The sequence below is a fragment of the Spermophilus citellus genome, assembly GCF_964194105.1.
Source record: "Spermophilus citellus genome assembly, chromosome: 9".
NCBI lineage: Eukaryota > Metazoa > Chordata > Mammalia > Rodentia > Sciuridae > Spermophilus > Spermophilus citellus.
This window is the reverse complement of record NC_138191.1, coordinates 81,651,786-81,674,033: the sequence shown is the minus strand read 5'-3', so window position 1 is coordinate 81,674,033 and position 22,248 is coordinate 81,651,786. Positions and strand designations below refer to the sequence as shown.

At 36.7% G+C, this 22,248-nt stretch overlaps 1 protein-coding gene across 3 annotated transcripts in view; it reads left to right on the top strand.

Annotated features, from left to right (window-relative positions):
* Nucleotides 1-22,248, top strand: part of LRRC7 (leucine rich repeat containing 7) — a gene marked incomplete at both ends in the record, with an annotated part of 429,491 nt that overhangs the window by 290,982 nt on the left and 116,261 nt on the right. For all 3 annotated transcript variants that reach the window (XM_081308133.1, XM_081308135.1, XM_081308134.1), the window contains 2 exons: nucleotides 1,388-1,532; nucleotides 7,704-7,776. In XM_081308133.1, coding sequence (XP_081164259.1) covers nucleotides 1,388-1,532; nucleotides 7,704-7,776 — 218 coding nt within the window. The remainder of the gene's footprint in view (nucleotides 1-1,387; nucleotides 1,533-7,703; nucleotides 7,777-22,248) is intronic.

Here is a 22,248-nt window from a genome sequence, read left to right as displayed (position 1 = left end):
AAGACAGAGTTCTCATCCCCACATGACATGCAATGTCTTTTACCAGCTGGCTCCCTCTATAAGCCCAACATTATCACAAATTCCAGTCACTTTGAATTTCTCACTCTTTCTCAAGCAGGCAATGCTTTCTCACACTTCTCTGTGCATGTACATGCTGTTCTCTCTCCTAGGATTCTTCTTTCTTGACAAGCAGTGTCTGCCAGACAATTTGCAACCCTTCCCCTGTTCTTTTGTAGCATTCTCTACATGCTTTGTATTGTATCTATCACAGGGTATTATATTTATTAATTTATTCAAATGTTTCTTTCACTACTATGAACTCCTCAAGGATGGAGAATTTGTCTTCATCCTGACAAGTTTGTCCCCATACCTAACTGTCGGACTCATGATTTTCTCTGGTGTAAAGCATAGATTCATAGTAGATCCTCAAAAGCAACTGCGAAATCAACAAAATATTGAATTTGATTAGTAGAATAAAGTCAAAAATCACAATTTTAAATATCCCTCATGCATTTTAAATTTTAAGGATCATTATATCAAAACCATTTCAGTGGCAACATTAGTTATATTTTTCAGAAATAAGTTTGAGATTATTGCTGTTTTAACAATTGCATTGATGTATATTATGTGTTTTAACTGTTTCATTGAGATATAATTCCATATCATACACAATTTAGTTGTTTTTAGCATGCTCACATGATAATCAAACATCAGCACATTGAATTTTAGAATATTTTCATCACTCCTGAAAGAAACTGATTCCATCAGAAGTCATTCCCATACCACCTCCACCCAATCCCTAACAACCCTACTCCACTTTCTGTCTCTTATTTGTTCTAATTATTTAATATAAATGGAATCGTTATAATATGTGTTCTCTGTGATATGTACCTTTTGAGGTTCAACCACTCTGTAGCATGTATCAATACTTCACTTATTGTTAGTGCCAGAAAAATTCCATTTTATGGATAAACCACATTTTGTTTATCCATTCATCATTTCATGTACAATTTGATTGTCACTCCTTTAGGCCATTGTGCATAATGCATCCGTGAGCATTTTTGTAAGGTTTTGTATGTACATACATGTTTTTGTTCTCAGGTATATATGTAGAGATTGTGGGTCATATGAAAATTCAATGTTTAACATTTTGAGAAACTGTCAAACTGTTTTTTCCAAGTGGATACAACATTTTCCATTCCTATTAAAAATGTATGGGGGTTGATTACAATATTTCTGTATCTTTGCCAACACCTATTATTGTTGTGGTTGATTTTAAAATTAGTTTTGCCAGAGTATGGTTTTGACAATTTTAAAATGTCTTGTGAAAAAAAAATGTTTTTTGAAAGTTTCTCAACTAACCCTGAGTTTATGCAATGTCATCAAGTCTATAGGGAAGTTAAAGATGTTGGTATACCTGGATATGTCAAAAAACAGAATAGAAACCGTTGACATGGATATTTCTGGATGTGAAGCCCTTGAGGACCTCTTATTATCATCGAATATGTTGCAACAGTTACCTGACTCAATAGGTGAGAATATAATATTTTCTCATGAATATTTATGTCAAATGTACACTTTTCTTTTTTGACAGTACAGTTTGTTTACTGATGTAGGCAATATACTGTTAGCCTGATATTAATAAATTAACAAATTCACCATACAGGAGTATAAAATAGCATTTTACAAATATCTCAGAATGTGAACTCTAGTTATCCAATTCAAGGAGTCTTTCCTATTTAAAAATGAACCTACAGAATTGGCATGCTTCAAAACTTGAAAAATCTCCTAAGCTGTAAAATGTTATTATAAGAAGTAAATATTTTAAATTTAGAGTAATTTGATAATTATGGGTAATTATCCTTATATCACCATAGTTTTACAGTAGCTTATATACACAGGGTGTGGCTATGTTATACTTTTATGCCTTTGGAACACTGTTGTAATATAGGAATAGCAAAAATATATAGATATAAAATGTTCTCTTGTTCTAAAAATGGTACAGTATCTTTAATATGTTGTTAAGGTTATTAGGGGCATACGGTTTGTCCATAAGAATATAGAAACACTCAATCCTTTTTTGTTTATAAATTTTTGTGTGGGTAGAGTTATGAAAGACTAATTTGAATAATGAGTAAACCTTTTGTATAAATATCTTGCAATTGTTATTTATGAGAATGAGGGAGGTAACCATCAAATTACTTAATTCTGGATCTAACTTCTTTGGAATAGATGTGTCATGTGTGCTGGAATTTAATAATGCTTATAAAAGTAGTCCCAGCCTAAGTAGGGACTTGAAGGCATTTCCCCACATTTTTCTTCAGCATCTTATTACTAATTTCTTTTGCACCTTTCCTTCAGGCTGATGGAAACATTTGTTATAGCACAATCCTAGTCTAGCTTTTCCTTTTATTCTTTCTATATTTGCTGACTTTTTGATTTACATATCACATATTTTAAAACAGTGTTGTTGTCTGATCATTAAAAAGTTAACTGAAGGGTTCATTAAACCCTTTCCCATTTCCATTTCCACTCTCTCCAGCTTTGAAATTCTGGTTCAGAAAGTCTGTCATGGGCCGTCTGATCTATATTTTTATTAAAGATCCTGGATGAAACTTGTGATCAGATATGTTTCGGAAATACTGGTTTTTGTTGTTACAGTTAGGAGGTATAATGGTTGAGAAGAGCAACCTTTGGTCAAGATGACTGAATGACATGGAGTATCACTTTAAACCCCTGCTACACTATCACTATTCTGCCCCACTTCAAATACATAGGAACTTATTTTTGCTCTTTACTGCCTCTTAAGTGCTGAGAATTGTGCTGATATATGGTATGTCCTTCTTAAATAATTAGTAAAGAAAAGAACTGATCCATGCTAAAGAAGAACAAATGCCTGCCCAAGCCTGAGATTAAAAAAAAAAAAAAAAAAAAAAAGCAGGGCTGGGGATGTGGCTCAAGCGGTAGCTCGCTCGCCTGGCATGCATGCAACCTGGGTTCGATCCTCAGAACCACATACAAACAAAGATGTTGTGTCCGCCGAAAACTAAAAAATAAATATTAAAAAATTCCCTCCCTCCCTCCCTCTCCCTCTCCCTCCCTCCCCCCCCCCTCTCTCTTAAAAAAAAAAAATGCAGTGATGACCCAAGGAAATAGATGGGTTAATCTCAATGTATCTACTTAAATAGAAATGGAATCTATAATTTCTTAACCAGCAGAGGAGGGACAAAGGGAGAAAAGAAATATTCACACAGAAAAAGAAAGAAGAATAACTTTTTTAAAAATCATGGAAAACATAAAATTGAAATCAGATTTTTTTATCTTAAACCCCAACAAATATAATGAATTAAGCTTGTTTTAAAAATCAATATTTCATACAATATGTATTTCAGTTCAACTATATTCTGATTATGAGAACCATCTAAAACAAAACACACAAAATTTGATTTTAAGACAGTGGTAGAAAATGAAACATTATTAACATGATATGATTATTTGCTCCCTTTAAGAAAGCAGACTAGGAATCCAGCTTTCTGAGCTGAGAAAAGCAGTTTGTATGAGTAATGAATAATATTTGGCTAGACACTGGGCTGGAATAAAGCAGATGAAGGCAGGCACGTGGTATGACAGTCGACGCTTTCAGTTCATATCTGAATGGGTCTTGTGATTCCATTACAGAAACTTGCCCCTCAAACTGTCTTTGGACCCTATTGAAACTGCAGGGGAAGTTGTACTTGAACATCTGCAGCATTGCCACAGTACCTGATTATAGATGTAGAAAGGCTGATTTTCCTCAGAGAATTCCCTTCTTAGCCAAGAGAAATATCTGGACGGGACACTGAGAGTTCTGTTCTGTGGCTCTAGAATAATTCATAGATGCAAATTGCATCTTGTCTTGCTTATTTGGGTAGAAATCATCTATTGAACTACCAACATTTAAAAGAATAAAAGATAAGAATTTTCATAATATAAAGAAATAACACAGAAAATAAGATCTTTCCTTCTAGCAGGCCTGTGTCCTTCTGCAGCTGTGGGATGTTTGAATAGAATGACAGACAACAAGCCCAGTATGCTTAATCCCCTTTCTTGTACTGGATCCAGGGAAAATGAAGAGTACTTTTTTCCTCTTCTAGGTAGAGAATTTCAATAATCCGCTTCTTTGGATAACAGAGAAACTGAATAAAGGAGAACATAATTTTTCACTTTTCAAAATAATTTATCTTAGTCACTTAGCAATTAAGGCTTTGTAAGTCAGATTACCTGGTTCAAATTCTAGTATTTCTTCCTCACTAGCTGTGCGACCTTAGACAAGTTACGTAATTTCTCTGTGTGTCAGTTTCATAATCTATTAAGTGAGAGTAGTGGTACAACTTGAATAATGATATTATTTTGAGGAAAGAATTAATTAATGTATGTAAGTTTGGTCAGAACAGTCCTTGTCATAGTAAGTACTCTATCAATTTCAGCTACTATAATAACATAATTATTATTATCATCTTAGATTTTAAGAGTGCATAGATATTTGCTTTCAACTTTCTATAACGTGTATAAATGCCAAGTGAATATAAACTGTTTTAATAACAAATCATATAAAGGTTGAATACATCAATACTATTTATATATTTATATATAAGAGTAGCTAAAATTGCAGTGATAGTCCACCTTTTCATCCATAAGTTCATAACTGGAATATAAGATAAAGGGATAATTGAGGGAGGTTTCAAGTAGAGAGAGGAATAGGATAAAATAACTTTAATTTGCATGGAGTAGAAGAAAGTACAAGAAGATATAATATGAAAGTGAAATACAATACACTGACAAGTTATATGGCACCTATGTATGATATATCAAAATGCATAAATGCATTCTACTGTCATGTATAATTAATTAAAACAAAGTTTAAAATAAAAAAAAAAGAAAATGAAATACAGGAATAATCTGGCAGAAAAATACATGAGCAATGAGTGAGACTGGTGCCCATGATCAGATTCCCAGGGAAGTTCTAGAATCAGTCCAACAGTGTGTCCCTGTGGATGGCCCAGGAGTGTTAAAGCCACATCACAAATAAGAGAGGTTCCTATAAATCTAGAGAGGTGGAACTAAGCAGAGAGGCCCAACTTGCTTCAAATTGTAAATCGGCAGAAGCTTCTGGTCAGAGCCCTTACTCCAATCTTCAGAAAAATCGGTTGCACCAACATTTGGCCTTAGTCCCTGACCTGCCTCAAAGTTTGTCACCATGACTCTAGATCAGTTGACCGAGGGATCTTCTTAAATAGCTTAGTGACCTAATTATGTGGCATTTGTTTGGCCTTATAGAACCCATCCCGTAGCCTCTGATGACCCAATCTAGTGATGTCAAGACTGTGGCCCTCCTCTAGCATCACTCATAGGCAGGAGCAATAATCTATCTGATCAAGGTTACCAACTCATAAAAATTTAACTGTAATTCATAGTCCCATGTTTACTTTCCACAACTGATAAAAGAGCTCAGGTGTTCTCTTATATTTACAAAGTTGGTATTTTATCATATGCACTAGGAGAAGCTGAATGATTCAATCACCTTTTGAACATAAATGAATACAGCAGTGGGTGTTCAAACTTCAGAGATAAATTACCACCATATGAATTGTCCTCTTTCCCAGGTGCAGTTGCTTTCAAGTTGACGTTATTAAGCTCCAAATTCTGTAGATATTTTCTCACAGTAGACTGATAGTGGTAACATTTCTCTCCCTCCAGGGAGAGAAAGTCTCTGCTTCTGAAGAAAATGTAATTTAGTATACTGAAATTTAAAGTGAAACACAGCTTTATTTCAGTTATATGACTTACTCTTGCCTTTAAAGAATCCTCAAAAAACTTGAGAGGGGATCGATATGACCTAAAAGCATGTTCACAAACTATAGTTCTTCAAGATATTCTATATGTGGGCTGGAGAAATAGCTCAGTTGGTAGAGTACTTGCCTTGCATGTACAAAGTCTCTGGGTTCAATCCCCAGCAACACCAAAAAAAAAAAAAAAACATTCTAAACACACACACACACACACACACACACACACACACACACTCTACAATAACTTTGGAAAGTCATGTTGTTGAATGAGCATATCAAGAGCTCTTTTCCTCCTTAAACAAAGCCATATGATTTTATTTAATTTAGCATTTCTCAAAATATATTTGACCATGGAACTTAATGTAGTTCAGAACAAAGTGTCTTCCGGACACAGTAATCTATTGTATATAGGTGTAGCTCCAATTTAAAACAAAACCTGGGGCTGGGGATGTGGCTCAAGCGGTAGCGCGCTCACCTGGCATGCATGCAACCTGGGTTCAATCCTCAGCACCACATATAAACAAAGATGTTGTGTCTGCCGAAAACTAAAAAAATAAATAAATATTTAAAAAATTCTCTCTCTCTCTCTCTCTCTCTCTCTCTCTCTCTCTCTCTCTCTCTTTCTCTCTCTCTCTCTCTCTCTCTCTCTTAAAAAAAAAAAACAGAGTTGGAGAATATCATGCTAAGCAAAATAAGCCAATCCCAAAAACCCAGGGCCGAATGTTTTCTCTGATAAGTGGATGCTAATCCATAATGCAGGGGAGGGGCATGGAATGAATAGAGGAACTTTTGATGGGGCAAAGAGGAAGGAGGGGGAGGAGGCATGAAGGTAGGAAAGATGGTGGAGACATGGACATCATTACCCTCGATACACGTATGATTACACAAATGGTGTGACTTTTTTCAGAGAAGTGAAAAATTCTGCTGCATTTATGTACAATGAATCAAAGAGCTTTCTGCTGTCATGTATAACTGATTAGAAATAATTTTAAAAAGCACTTATAAAAGTATATTTAAAATTGTTGCTGAAATTGAGATGTGTGTAAAATTATAAATTAGGATATAATATTTTAAATATTAAACCAAAAATTAAAATGATATTAAATAGATTTCTAGTTGTTTTATTATTATTATGTAATTTAATTTAACAAAACAGGATTATAAATGTGGCATTATTATCTATGTTTATTCTTGTTTTGTGGATGATTATATGTAGACTAAGACATTATTAAACTCAGCAAGTCTGGAGACCTTAAATCAGAGAGTGAAAGATAAATGGTTGTAACTTCAGTTCTTGGCTGGTTCTATTGGCATATTAAAATAATGAGATTTGAGTTTAAAGATGCTCCAAGTCCAGGATTTATGATATCAAGCAGAATATGAAGTCATATGGTATCATTTTCCAAGTCCTTCATTGTGAGCACTGCATTGCAGTGCCTTAGTATGCATTCATGGGTTATTAGGCTTTATTCAGACGTGTGTTCAATCTGCATCATAACATGGAAGTTAGTTATTAGTATTTATTAGTAAATTAAATATTAAATAATAGCAGGCTTGAAACATTTCAACTTATCCATTTGATGAAGAATAGGATGGGGAAATGTAGTAGTGGTATCTGTATCAATACAATGTATATAGAGCTTTCGGTTTTGTTTACTGCATCAATGTTCTTGAACTTCTGTAAGTGAATTTTTCAAAAGACATTCAAAAGTATACAACACACAAATACTGTATCAATTTATGGTTTTATAGAAGCAGAGTGCAGCCAGTTAGCATGCCAATCATTTATCACAAGTGATTCCTTTGATTTCTTTTATGTGACATTTCCTGTCATAAATACGCTGATGTATTAATAAACCTTATTCTCTGTTTTAGGACTGTTGAAAAAACTGACTACTCTAAAAGTAGATGACAATCAACTTACAATGCTGCCCAATACAATTGGAAAGTAAGTGCCAATGTTTCATACCAGTCAGCCTGTCTAAAGCCAGAAATGAAAGGATATATTGACTTTTCTGCTACAAACATTTTCTACTATACATACCAATAATCTTATTCCTATTTCAATTTCTTCTGGATTAATTTTATTTAATATATATATATATATATCTTAATTTAATTTTATATTTGAACATTGCATTGGCATTCGTCCATGTAATATCATGAGAAACGTTCAGCCATAAATTTTTCACAGCAAAACAATTAACCAGACCTTCAATTATACTCTTAATGGTATTTTCCAGCTAGAATTTATTTGATATTTTCAAATGACTAGCAGTTGTAAACTCACTTGGGTATTTCTTGCAAAATTAGATCAATTTTTCTAAGGTGCTACAGTATGTATATGTTGCCATTATACTGTTTTTAATATTTGATATGTATCAAAGCATATAGTGTTTTTATAAGCAAAAAGAGAAGCATCTGCTTAGCTAGCAATTTTTAAAACTTCAAGATGAAAATCCAATATTGTCTTTTAAGGATAAAATGTGGTCCATTTATTTTATAGAAATTCATTTCTAACTTTCTATTGCTGTTAACATTTGGTTCACAATTCTTTAAGAAATATTTATTCTCAATGCTTCACTGAAATGCTTTTCTCTGTGAAATGAGGAATCTCAGGATAAGAAGCTTTTATCCTGAGATTACTAAGGCAATGTTATCAGGATCTTGTCCCATATCTCATTGTGAAGAATTATATAAATTCTTTATTCAACAAATTTGAATATACTAGGCAAGAAAAAGCCTCACTTTTTAAAAACAGCTTTTTTGTATATGATTGATAGACAGCCAACTGTAAATATTCAATTCTCTAATTTGACAAGTCTTGACATAGTTATAAAATCTTTTTTTTTTTATTGGTTGTTCACAACATTACAAAGCTCTTGACATAACATACTTCATACATTGGACTGAAGTGGTTTATGAACCCCCAATTTTACCCCAAATGCAGATTGCAGAGTCACATCGGTTACACTTCCACAATTTTACATAATGTCCTATTGGTCATTGTTGTATTCTGCTACCTTTCCTATCTCCTACTATCCCCCCTCCCCTCCCCTCCCAACTTCTCTCTCTACCCCATCTACTGTATTTCATTTCTCTCCTTGTTTATTTTCCCATTCCCTCACAACCTCTTGTATGTAATTTTGTATAGCAATGAGGGTCTCCCTTCATTTCCATGCAATTTCCCTTTTCTCACCCTTTCCCTCCCATCTCATGTCTCTGTTTAATGTTAATCTTTTCTTCCTACTCTTCCTCCCTGCTCTGTTCATACTTGCTCTCATTATATCAAAGAAGACATTTGGTATTTGTTTTTTAGGGATTGGCTAGCTTCACTAAGCATAATCTGCTCTAGAGCCATCCATTTCCCTGCAAATTCTATGATTTTGTCATTTTTTATTGCTGCATAGTACTCCATTGTGTATAGATGCCACATTTTTTTTATCCATTCATCTACTGAGGGGCATCTGGGTTGGTTCCACAGTCTAGCAATTGTGAATTGTGCTGCTATGAACATCGATGTGGCAGTATCCTTGTAGCATGCTCTTTTAAGGTCTTCAGGGAATAGTCCAAGAAGGGCAATAGCAGGGTCAAATGGTGGTTCCATTCCCATCTTTCCCAGGAATCTCCAAACTGCTTTCCAAATTGGCCGCACCAATTTGCAGTCCCACCAGCAATGTACAAGTGTACCCTTTTCTCCACAACCTCTCCAGCACTTGTTGTTGTTTGACTTCATAGTGGCTGCCAATCTTACTGGAGTGAGATGGTATCTTAGGGTGGTTTTGATTTGCATTTCTCTGACTGCTAGAGATGGTGAGCATTTTTTCAGGTACTTGTTGATTGATTGTATATCCTCCTCTGAGAAGTGTCTGTTCAGGTCCTTGGCCCATTTGTTGATTGGGTTATTTGTTATCTTATTGTCTAATTTTTTGAGTTCTTTATATACTCTGGATATTAGGGCTCTATCTGAGGTGTGAGGAGTAAAGATTTGTTCCCAGGATGTAGGCTCCCTGTTTACCTCTCTTATTGTTTCTCTTGCTGAGAAAAAACTTTTAAGTTTAATTAAGTCCCATTTGTTGATTCTTGTTGTTAACTCTTGTGCTATGGGTGTCCTATTGAGGAATTTGGAGCCCGACCCCACAATTTGTAGATCGGATCCAACATTGTCTTCTATCAGACGCAGAGTCTCTGGTTTGATATGAAGTTCCCTGATCCATTTTGAGTTAACTTTTGTGCATGGCGAGAGAAAGGGGTTCAGTTTCATTTTGTTGCATATGGATTTCCAGTTTTCCCAACACCATTTGTTGAAGATGCTATCCTTCCTCCATTGCATGCTTTTAGCCCCTTTATCAAATATAAGATAGTTGTAACTTTGTGGATTAGTCTCTGTGTCCTCTATTCTATACCATTGGTCCACCCGCCTGTTTTGGTACCAGTACCATGCTGTTTTTGTCACTATTGCTTTGTAATATAGTTTGAAATCTGGTATTGCTATACCGCCTGATTCACACTTCCTGTTTAGAATTGCTTTTGCTATTCTGGGTCTTTTATTTTTCCATATGAATTTCATGATTGCTTTGTCAATTTCTACAAGATATGCCGTTGGGATTTTGATTGGCATTGCATTAAACCTATAGAGAACTTTTGGTAATATCGCCATTTTGATGATGTTAGTTCTGCCTATCCATGAACAGGGTATGTTTTTCCATCTTCTAAGATCTTCATCAACTTCTCTCTTTAGGGTTCTGTAGTTTTCATTATATAAATCTTTCACCTCTTTTGTTAGGTTAATTCCCAAGTATTTTATTTTTTTTGAGGATATCGTGAATGGAGTGTTTTTCCTCATTTCCGTTTCCGAAGTTTTGTCGCTGATATACAGAAATGCCTTTGATTTATGCATGTTGATTTTATATCCTGCCACTTTGCTGAATTCATTTATTAGTTCTAGTAGTTTCTTTGTAGACCCTTTTGGGTCTTCTAGGTATAGAATCATGTCATCTGCAAATAGTGATAATTTAAGTTCTTCTTTTCCAATTTTTATGCCTTTAATTTCTTTCGTCTGTCTAATTGCTCTGGCCAGTGTTTCGAGAACTATATTGAATAGAAGTGGAGATAGAGGGCATCCCTGTCTTGTTCCGGATTTTAGAGGGAATGCCTTCAACTTTTGTCCATTCAGAATGATGCTAGCCTGAGGCTTAGCATAGATAGCTTTTACAATGTCAAGGTAGGTTCCTGTTATCCCTAATTTTTCTAATGTTTTGAACATAAAGGGATGCTGTACTTTGTCAAATGCTTTCTCTGCATCTATCGAGATGATCATATGGTTCTTATCTTTAAGTCTATTGATGTGGTGAATAACATTTATTGATTTCCGTATGTTGAACCATCCTTGCATCCCAGGGATGAATCCTACTTGGTCATGGTGCACAAGTTTTTTGATGTGTTTTTGTATTCGATTTGCCAGAATTTTATTGAGGATTTTTGCATCTAGGTTCATTAGAGATATTGGTCTGTAGTTTTCTTTCTTTGAGGCGTCTTTGTCTGGTTTCAGAATCAGGGTGATGTTGGCCTCATAGAATGAATTTGGAAGAGCTCCCTCTTTTTCTATTTCCTGAAATAACTTGAAAAGTATTGGTTTTAATTCTTCTTTAAAGGTTTTGTAAAACTCCGCTGTATACCCATCCGGTCCTGGGCTTTTCTTGGTTGGTAGTCTTTTGATGGCTTCTTCAATTTCATCCATTGATATTGGTCTATTCAAATTGTGTGTATCCTCCTGACTCAGTCTGGGCAAATCATATGACTTAAGAAATTAATCGATGTCTTCACTATCTTCTATTTTGTTGGAATATAGGTTTTCAAAATAATTTCTAATTGTCTTCTGTATTTCTGTAGGATCTGTTGTAATATTGCCTTTTTCATCCCGTATGTTAGTAATTTGAGTTCTCTCTCTTCTTCTCTTCGTTAGCATGGCTAAAGGTCTGTCAATCTTATTTATTTTTTCGAAGAACCAACTTTTAGTTTTGTTAATTTTTTCAATAGTTTCTTTTGTTTCAATTTCATTGATTTCCACTCTAATTTTAATTATTTCTAGTCTTCTGCTACATTTGCTGTTGTTTTGTTCTTCCTTTTCTAGGGCTTTGAGATGAAGTGTGAGCTCATTTATTTGTTGGTTTTTTCTTTTTTTGAGGGATGACCACCAGGCGATGAATTTTCCTCTTAAAACTGCTTTCATTGTGTCCCATAGATTCCGATATGTTGTGTCTGTATTTTCATTTATCTCTAAGAATTTTTTAATTTCCTCCTTTATGTCTTCTGTAACCCATTGATCATTCAGTAACATATTGTTCATTTTCCATGTGATGTAGGATTTTTCCTTCCTTCTTTTATCATTGATTTCCAGTTTCATTCCATTATGATCAGATAAAATGCATGGTATTATCTCCACCCCTTTATATTTACTGAGGGTTGCCCTATGGCATAATATATGGTCTATTTTTGAGAAGGATCCATGTGCTGCTGAGAAAAAGGTATATCCATTTGATGATGGTTGATATATTCTATATATGTCAGTTAAGTCTAGGTTGTTGATTGTGATATTGAGTTCTATAGTTTCTTTATTCAATTTTTGTTTGGAGGATCTGTCCAAAGGTGAAAGAGGAGTGTTGAAGTCACCCATAATTATTGTGTTGTGGTCTATTTGATTCTTGAACTTGAGGAGAGTTTGTTTTATGAATGTCGCAGCACCATTGTTTGGTGCATAAATATTGATAATTGTTATGTCTTGTTGGTGAATGGATCCTTTTAACAGTATATAATGACCTTCTTTATCCCTTTTGATTAACTTCGTCTTGAAGTCGATTTTATTCGTTATGAGGATGGCCACTCCTGCTTGCTTACGAGAACTGTGTGCGTGGTATATTTTTTCCCATCCTTTCACCTTCAGCCTGTGTATGTCTTTTCCAATCAGATGTGTCTCCTGGAGGCAGCATATTGTTGGATTTGTCTTTTTAATCCATGATACCAGCCTATGTCGCTTTATTGGAGAGTTTAGGCCGTTAACATTCAGAGTTACTATTGATATATGGTTTGAACTTCCATCCATGTTTGAATGCTTATCCTTTTTTTTTTTTAAATATTTAGTTTGTTTCTCCGTGATTATCTTTCCCCTCGCCCTCTGTCTTTACTGAGGCACTTCCCACTGATGGTTTTGGTTATTGTTTTTCATTTCTTCCTCGTGTAGTGTTTTGCTCAAAATGCTTTGCAATGCAGGTTTTCTGGCTGCAAATTCTTTTAACTTTTGTTTATCATGAAAGATCTTTATTTCGTTGTCATACCTGAAGCTTAATTTTGCTGGATACAGAATTCTTGGTTGGCATCCATTGTCTTTCAGTGTTTGAAATACATTGTTCCATGACCTTCTTGCTTTCAGTGTCTGTGATGAAAAGTCCGTTGCTAACCGTATTGGTTTACCCCTAAATGTAATCTGTCTCCTTTCTCTTGTAGCTTTTAATATTTTCTCTTTGTTCTGTATATTGGATATCTTCATAACAATGTGTCTTGGCGTTGGTCTACTGTGATTTTGTGTGCTCGGTGTCCTGTATGCATCTTCAATTTGTATATCTGTTTCCTTTTTTATTTCTGGAAAGTTTTCTGTAATTATTTCATTCAGTAGGTTTCTCATTCCCTTGGTGTGAATCTCTGTACCTTCCTCTATCCCGATGACTCGTAAGTTTGGTTTCTTTATGTTATCGCATAACTCTTGGATGATTTTCTCGTGATTTTTTACCAGCCTTTCTGAGTTGGCTAGACTCTTTTCCAGATGGTATATTTTGTCTTCATTATCTGACGTTCTGGTTTCTACTTGTTCCACTCTGTTAGTGATACTCTCAATTGAGTTTTTAATTTGGTTTATCGTTTCCTTCATTTCTAGAATTATTGTTTGATTATTTTTTTATAATCTCTATCTCCTTATAAAGATGCTTAACTTCTTCTTTTAGCTGTTTATGTAACTCATTCTCAATGTGTTCTTTCGCTGCTTGAATTTGCTGTCTTGTATCCTCTTTGAGGTTCCATTCCATCTGTCTAAGGTGTTCCTTGAGGTCTTTATATGACCATTTTTCTGATGACTCTAGGTCCTCCTGAATATTTAGGCTGTCCTGCATTGCTTGTACTCCTCTTCTTCCTTGCTTCTTGAAGCTGCTCATGTTGCTTCTTGTTCTGGTTGACTGCTGGGTTACTGTTTATTCCTATAAATTTATTTGATGCTAGGGAGGAAAGGTATTAGAAGGGAAGGGAAGAAGTCACTAAGGAGAATGAGAGTAGGCAGGTAGAATTCAAGGAAGGGGGGATAAGAAAAATGAAAAGACAAAAGAAGAAAGAAATAGGAACTAAAAAAGAACAAAAATTTAAAAAAAATATTAATAATAATTAAAAAAATTAAAATTGAGATTAGAAGAGAAAGAAGAAAAAAAGAGAAAAGAAAGAAAAAACAAGATAGAAAAATGAAGATGAAAGAAAAACCCCCAATCAGAAAAAAAAAAAAACAACAACAACAATAAAAAAGACTAATAAATGCCGTCTTAGAGTTTGATTAACTTCTCTTCCACTAGGTGGCGCTGTGCCCCCCAGGTCAAGTCTTTCCCGTCAGTACGCGGGAACCAGTCACTGTGCAGCAGTTCCTCCCAGACTGGGCGAGTCTCCAATCCTGAGTGCCTAGGGCCTCCTCTTGTGTCCAAACACTTCCACTTTTCCTCTAGCCAGGCCCCTCTCACTATAATACTGACTACAGGCCAGGTCTGCTGCTCCCGGGAGCCCTGTTTTCATGAACGACTGGGCTCACTCCTCCAGATTGCCATTCCCTCAGACCCTAAGCTTGTAGAGCTTGGTGCTGAGAATCCTCAGCAAATTTTGCTTGCCCTCCGGTAGCCACACCCCCGTAGCTGGTGCAAGAGACCTCAACAGCCAGCCCTGGAGGGAGCGGCAGTCCCACACCACCTCTGACTCCCTCGGGCTGGCTATAGCATTCTCGGGAGAGCTGGGAGGGGCTCTTAAGGTTTCCCTGATGCGTGGAGAGGGAGAACCAGGAGACCACACACCTGCTGCAGCAGGCTTCAATGAAGTTATCTCCTCTGCCGCAGTCCTGCCACGCCAGCCCTCCGCCTCAGTGGTGTTCTCCGCAAACGGCTACAGTTCGCCTCCCCCTGCCGGGCGACCAACGCCACGGGCGGGTCCCCACTGTCACCCAATCCCCGCCTGGACCCTGCGGCCACTACCCTCGAAGGCCCGGCAGGCATCCACCTCCGTAGGATGAGAAGGGCTGACCAGCCGCCTCAGCCGGATAGCTTAATGCTGAGTCGCAGGTGTCTGTCTCAGCTTTTCAGACGCGGTGGTGCGGGGCACGGACCATGGAGGGGCTTACTCACTTCCCGCCGCCATCTTTCTCCTCTCGCTATTTCGGGATGATGGCGGGGTGCTGGCTCGCTCTGTCCGGTGCGTCTCTGCCTCGAGCTCCCACGCCTCTCTCTGCCGCGGTTTCTACAGCATGCGCTGCCCTGTTGGCTCTCTCCGCCCCCGGCGTTCCCGGCTTCTAGCCGCACCGCGGCCCGGTCCGTGTCTTTATGGCTCTCGGCTCCAGCGGCGCCCGGGGCCGGGGAGGCGACGGCCTGACTCCGGCAAGTACCGCAGTCCCCAGGCCCCGAGTCCCGGCGGCCACAAACCGACACTTCTAGTAGACCTCCCAGATCCCTGCAGGACCCCTCTTCATGGAATTCTGCTAGAGGTTCCTCAGTGTGAAGACTGCCGCTGTTCCAAAGGGTCTTTTTGATCTCGTTAGTGCGGAGACATTAGAGTCGCTGCTTACTCCTCGGCGGCCATGCTCCCTCCCTTTTTAGTTATAAAATCTTATATCCATCCCTACCACAATCAAAGATAGCAAGAGTGTCCCTTACCTCTCCCCTCCCCTGTTCCTAGCAAGGGCACTGGAAACCATGGATCTGAAAAACTTCACTTTTAAAAAGTGGAATAGTTTAGCAAAATTCAAATTCAAATGTTCAGACTTTGGAAAGCAGAAAAAGTCTCAGCCATTCCTGATATTGTAATACCACACCATACAATATGATTCTGTCTATAGTTTTCTTTCATTTTTTCTAGTGCAAAGAAAACATTATTTATGGGGAGGGGAGGTACTCAAAGGTAATTATCCTTATAAGACTGATGTTTTTCAAAAATTCTTCCTAATTATACTCTCTTAGATACTACTCTTTCATCATTGAGTCAATGCTCAGTGGAAACTGAATTCAACCTCATCTATTCCTGCTAAGGTCATGATGGATGTTTTGCCATTTGTGTTCACATTTCTTACATAGACCAAGTACCACAATGAAGAGGTTTATAACCTAAAAATCAGCAAAGAAAAGTTGTTTTTTTCGGTAGGAAGTGGAACCTTGACTTGGTCTTCCTAAGAACTAGCTTTTGTCAAGAGATGTTCAGCCAGACTCTGGCCCTCTTTACAACCTCCCAGAGACAAACAGCTTTTTCTGGAGTCCCACAGGTCTTAGCCCATGACTGACATTGTAGATATGTGTTCTGAGCTCCTATCACACATGAGTATGAATTCCTGCCTCTGCCCTTTACTGGCTACACCTCATGCCAGACTAGTTTTGGGAACAGGCAATCTACAGCTCTGTCTCCTTCCTGCAGCCACATAGGTTGCCATAGCCTGGCTCTGCACACACTCTAAGCCAGTCTTATGTCACCACTAATATCTTGTCTTGACCCTTACAGTCCTCTTGGTAGTTGACTTAGAAACTTGGAGAAAGCTGAATTGTTCAACTAGTCATTTGATATAAGCTTTAATACCACTAAGTTCAAAAGGAACAGATTTAGAGACTTCACTTGGCTGTCAGCAGCTTTCAATTACTTGAACACAAGGCAATTCAGAAAATCGGGGTGAGTGGCTGGAAATTAGAGCATCTATCTGTGCTGAGAAGGCAGAACAGTGAGCCTTCATATTGAAAGCAACTCGTTCTAATTAAACTCTCAAATGTCACAAAGCAAAAAAAAAAAAAAAAACATACTTATGTTGGATAAAAGAAGCAATATTTAAAAGAGCTGGAATCTGGCCAGCATTGAAAGACTAAAAGAACTTAATGGAGTTTCATAGGGGTTGAGGGAGGCATAGTGCTTTGCTAGACCTAATCAATATTAGACAGCCTCTTAATGGAACTTTCGTGAAAGCCACTGAAACACTGGTTGCATAGACATAAGGATCCACTTGAAGTCCATGGGTACTAGTGGTTGAGAAAAATCCCTGCCCTTCTGACTGCCAGTTTCAGGCATCACCCGCAACAGGATTGACAATAGGGAAACTCACATAATGAGAGATGTGGAAATCTAATTCCCAGTAGAAAAGGGGAGGATACCTATGGTGTACATCTTAAAGAAATAGTTTCTGAAAAGCACCTAAAGTGGGGATGTAACTAGAGGATCGAGAAATCCGAGCCCATGGGCCCAGGCCTTCTAAGATGCAGCCCAAAACCAGTTCTAGAACTTGCTGATACAGTATGCTTTCCTCACTGGAGGCCCCAGGAACCCAGAAAGTCACCACCATCTGCCACCACCCATTGAAGTGTTCTTATTCTTTACCCCTATGGTAGTTTCAGAATATGGTAATACTTCAGTTCCTATACTATTTGCCTTCACAGAACACAAACATATAGGTTCTGTTGCTTAGGTCTTTAATGATGATTACTGGAGAAACATAACTAGACTATAACCAAAAATAATAATGTTTTGAAATTAAGAATTTTTATTATAAAATATATAAGCACCATTTGCATAGACCTGGTAATAGTAGTAGCATGACATCTACCATTCACTAATCCCATCCCTCCCATTCACTAGGGTTCAGCCACACTGGCCCTTCTGCACCTTCAAGAAGCCAGACTCCTTCCTGCCTCCTGGCTTTCTTTTTGTCATTACCTCTATCTGAATATTTTTTCCCTGCTCTTCATAAAGCTGACTGCTTCACAACTTCTACTCTAAACTTCAGTGTACATTGGCTGTCTTCTTTGAAAGGCAGATTCTAGTCCAGTAGGTCTGAGACCAGAGAGCTTGAAGTTGTGTATATGTCGAAGATGTCTCAGTGATGTTGATGCTTCAGGTTCAGGGACAACACTTTGACTAGGAAGACTCTAGTTTCCCGTAATGTCCACTACCACATTTTCTCTGTCCCTGTGCCTGTTTTGTTTACTTTGGGCACTTTTCCCAATTTATAACTGCTTATTTTAAAGATCATATTATTCTGCCTGACAAATGCAATTAAGATAGCTTATGTATCCCAGATCCAAAATTGTGTAGGTTTCTAAAAATATGAACATTAGACCCCAGTTCACTTTGGGTTTCAATTTCTATATTCTTCTGCGTTAATCAGTGTTGTTCTGTAATACTCTAAGAATATCAAGCAGTAAGGATGACTTTAATGGACAACGTTTTTATTTAGAACTCTTATGCTTCTACCTTTCACTAAATGCCTTGTTCAGAATGGAAATGGGAAAATTATGCAAATAAATATGGATACTGTTATTCCCATATTTAGTTTTATTTTCCTAAAGATTGATAATTTTTTTTAAAGTATAGATGTGAATCAGTTACAGTGACACAAGCCAGTAATTCTAGCTGCTTAGGAGGCTGAGGTAGGAAGATTGCAAGTTCAAGGCCAGCCTTGGCAACTTAGTGAGACCTGTTCAAAATAAAAGGGAACAGGAATGTAGCTCAGTGGTGAAGTGCCCTTTGGTTCAAGTCCCAATACCAATAAATAAATAACAAAGTTAGGAAAAGATTTATCAAAGATAACTGGTACTATTTAATTCAAACATTGATTACTAATTTAGAGGAATAAACAATTCCATCATAAAAGTTCATTTTTTAAAGAGATTTTTAGTACCATTATATGGGGGAATTTGCAGAAGAATGGAGGAATAAAAAAAAACAGTATTAAATCAAAGCAATGGTAGGTATAAGGGGGATAAAATAATGTCACTCTTCTCACTAAATTTTTTGTTTGTGAAAATACAGTCACTTTGCATTCTGTTACTTACATTAACATGTAATGGATTTATTATTTAAGAAGAAATTAATACATAACTATTTTTAATTCCTATTTTAATTTAGAATATAAGAAACTCAATAGATACAACCTATAAAAACAAAAATTCCTTGGGGTTATCTATGATTATTTTTAAGAGTGTGAAAGGGTCATAAAACCGAAAGTTTGAGCATTTTCATTCTATACACAACACAGTTTGGACAGTAAAGTGGTAATGGTCACTGTCTAACTTATGTTCTCACTTGAGTAGTCGTCTACACACAAATGTTTTAGATTTGCATGTATGGGAAAAAATACAGTATTTTTCTAAAGTTTTATGATGTGCCTTAATAAACAATCTGTACTTTATTTAAAAGTGGTAATACAGTGACTTTGTTCACCTTAGGAAATTCAGAATTGCTAGATCAGAGGTTTAATTCAAAGGTTAGAGATGAAATTTGATTATTTACATAAATGTTCTGTAAATGGTCAAGTAATCTATATTTTATTATGAAACATTTCACCTACAACTCTGGGCACTGAAACCCTAGAAACAATATGACCAGCTGCAGTAACCAAAAATATTCATCTTCTGTACATGGAGTAGTTCAATGTTTTAGACTTACATTTGATCATTTTTAATAGTACAACTATAAGCTGCCAGATTTCATTTTTCAACATTTTTCACGGTTGAAATTGATCCCATGACTTTTGTGCCAAATGATTTATAAAAACCAGTTATTTTTGTTGTTGAACCTTAGTATATGCCTAGAAATTTCAACAGCACTGAGAATTGAATGTCAAATAAGAATAATAATAAACAACGTTTTATGCTCACAGTGCTCCAGATGCCATGTTTGGTGATTTACAGGTACTGTTTTTAATTCAAGACCCCCATTAACACAATTGGTATCAACAGATACAGACACTGAGGCTGATGGAAGTTACCAGATTTCAATGTTGTGTCTCTCAAGTGTATGTGATAGCCAAGTCACACCTTCTGTAAATGACTCCCCATGTTTGGTAAATTTATGGGCTCTGGGGGTGCTCCAGACAAAAAGGGTTTGTCACACTCAAAGAGACATACACAGAGTCTGTTCTTTCTTAGTTGTATAATCTTGGATAAAAGCAATAAAAACTCAGAACTCAAAATGGGTATTTTATAAAGTTATTCTTTCACAGAGTTTGGCCACAGAGGCTGCTAGACTAGGAATCAGGACATTTAAGGACCTATGCAAACAGAAAAAAGTTCTATCTTCAGTTTGGGCTCTCAAGTGTGAAGGGATTTAGATCATTAATAGCCATTACATTAAAAAAAGTTTCATAGACAAATAACCTTGGGATATTCTGTATCCAAGTTAGTGCAACATTTCTAACTTGGGATTTTCTTTTCCAGTCGTTGTTTCAGTCTCTGGTTTACCTTTGTATCATCATCTAACTTTTTGATTATTTTGCATGTCATGCCAATTACAGCTGGTAGCATTCCTTGAACAGTTCTCATCTCCTGCATGGCCCCTGGGCTTGTTGGCACAGAGGAATGTTTATAAGCCCTGAAACTTGACTCAGGTTTCAGTCCTGGCTTCTCTACCCATTAGAGAATTCACTGTTGGCAAGTCACCCCCACATCAAAGAGCCACAGTTTCCTTATTTATAAAATGGAAATAATAATGTTTCTCAGAGGTTACCGTGAGACTTAGTGCTAGAGAGCCTTCAATAAATTTTAACAATTGTTATAGATAGTAATAACCAAACAGATATTTATATATTCATCGTAGCTCACATTCATCATGGGAGGTTGTTAATAAAATATGAGTGAAATGTCTAGTTCTTTAAAAGAAAAACATTCTGTACTTATTTGCAAATGTGATGATAGTGTCCTAGTCTGGGATATTATAACAAAATACAGTAGATTGGATAACTTGAACAACAGAAATTTGTTTCTCAGTGTCGGGGAGCCCAAGGTACCAGCAAAATGAGTGGCCGTCTGAGCCCCTCTGGACTTGTATTAGCTGCTATGCTCCTATATGCTCACATGACCTTTTTGTACATGGGGAAAAAGAAGAACAAGCTCTCTGGTGTCTCTTCCCATCATGAGGCCCCTACTCTCATGACTTTAATACCAATTACTTCTCAAAGGGTTCCATTTGCAAATACCATAAAATTGGGGATCAAAACTTTAATATATGAATTTTGGAAGGAAACATTCAGTCCATAACATACATATTTTAAACCTATAATATCTACTCTCAGGAAATGAGGTGTTTGAAATTGCTTCCTGCTTTTTGGCAGAATCCTCAAGAATAAACTGTTAGAAGCATGAAACAGTCATGCATCATTTTTTGTTGGAGATACTTTCTAAGAAATGCATCATTAGGCAATTTTGTCATTGTGCAAACTTTATAGCATGTACTTATACAAACAGAAGATGTATGAGGCTGCTGCTGGCATAATATGCCACACTATTTTATAGTAAACTTATTTTATATAAAGAGAAGTACTCTAAAACAATGAGAAAATCATAATATAGTAAATACATAAATCAGTAACATAGTTTATTATCATTACCAAATATTATATACTTTGCATAATTGTATTGCTATACTTTCTTGTGTGTTTTGGGGATGGGGGGGGTGCGGCGGCGGATACTAGAGATTGAACCCAGAGGTGCTTTACCACTGAAGTACATCCCCAGTTCTTTTTCTTTTTATTTTTTATTTTAAGGCAGGGTCTCACCAACTTACTCAGGGCCTCACTAAGTTGCTGAGGCTGGCTGGAACTTTCGATCCTTCTATCTCAGCCTCATGAGCCTCTGGTATTACAGGTGTGCACCACTGAACCTGGCTATGTGCTATACTTTTACACTACTGGCAGCCTGGTAGCTTTGTTTACACCAGCATCCCATAAACACTGGAGTTATGCATTGAGCTACCACATTACAATGTCGTTAGGCAAGAGGAACTTTTTGGTTTCATTATACTATTATGGAAACACTGTCCTATATACCCTCCATTATTACCAAACTGTAGTTATGTGGTATGCTTGACTTTGTGAAGTCAGAGGACTTAGTGAGAGAAATTTAAAACACAAGCAATAAATTTTAATGTATTTCCCAAACTGAATAGAAGTATCCTCACTTACAAAGTCATTGAGAAAAGGCCCCTCCCTCACCAAAATGAACAAATAGAATTTCATTGATAATTGTAAGATTTCAGCTGAAGTACAAAACCAATAATGACAAAAGAAAATGTTCTCCACTGACCACTCCCTCACTCCTTGCCCCAACATTTTAGAGTTATGGCTATTTATAAGTGATGTCCAAACTATAATTATGGCTAC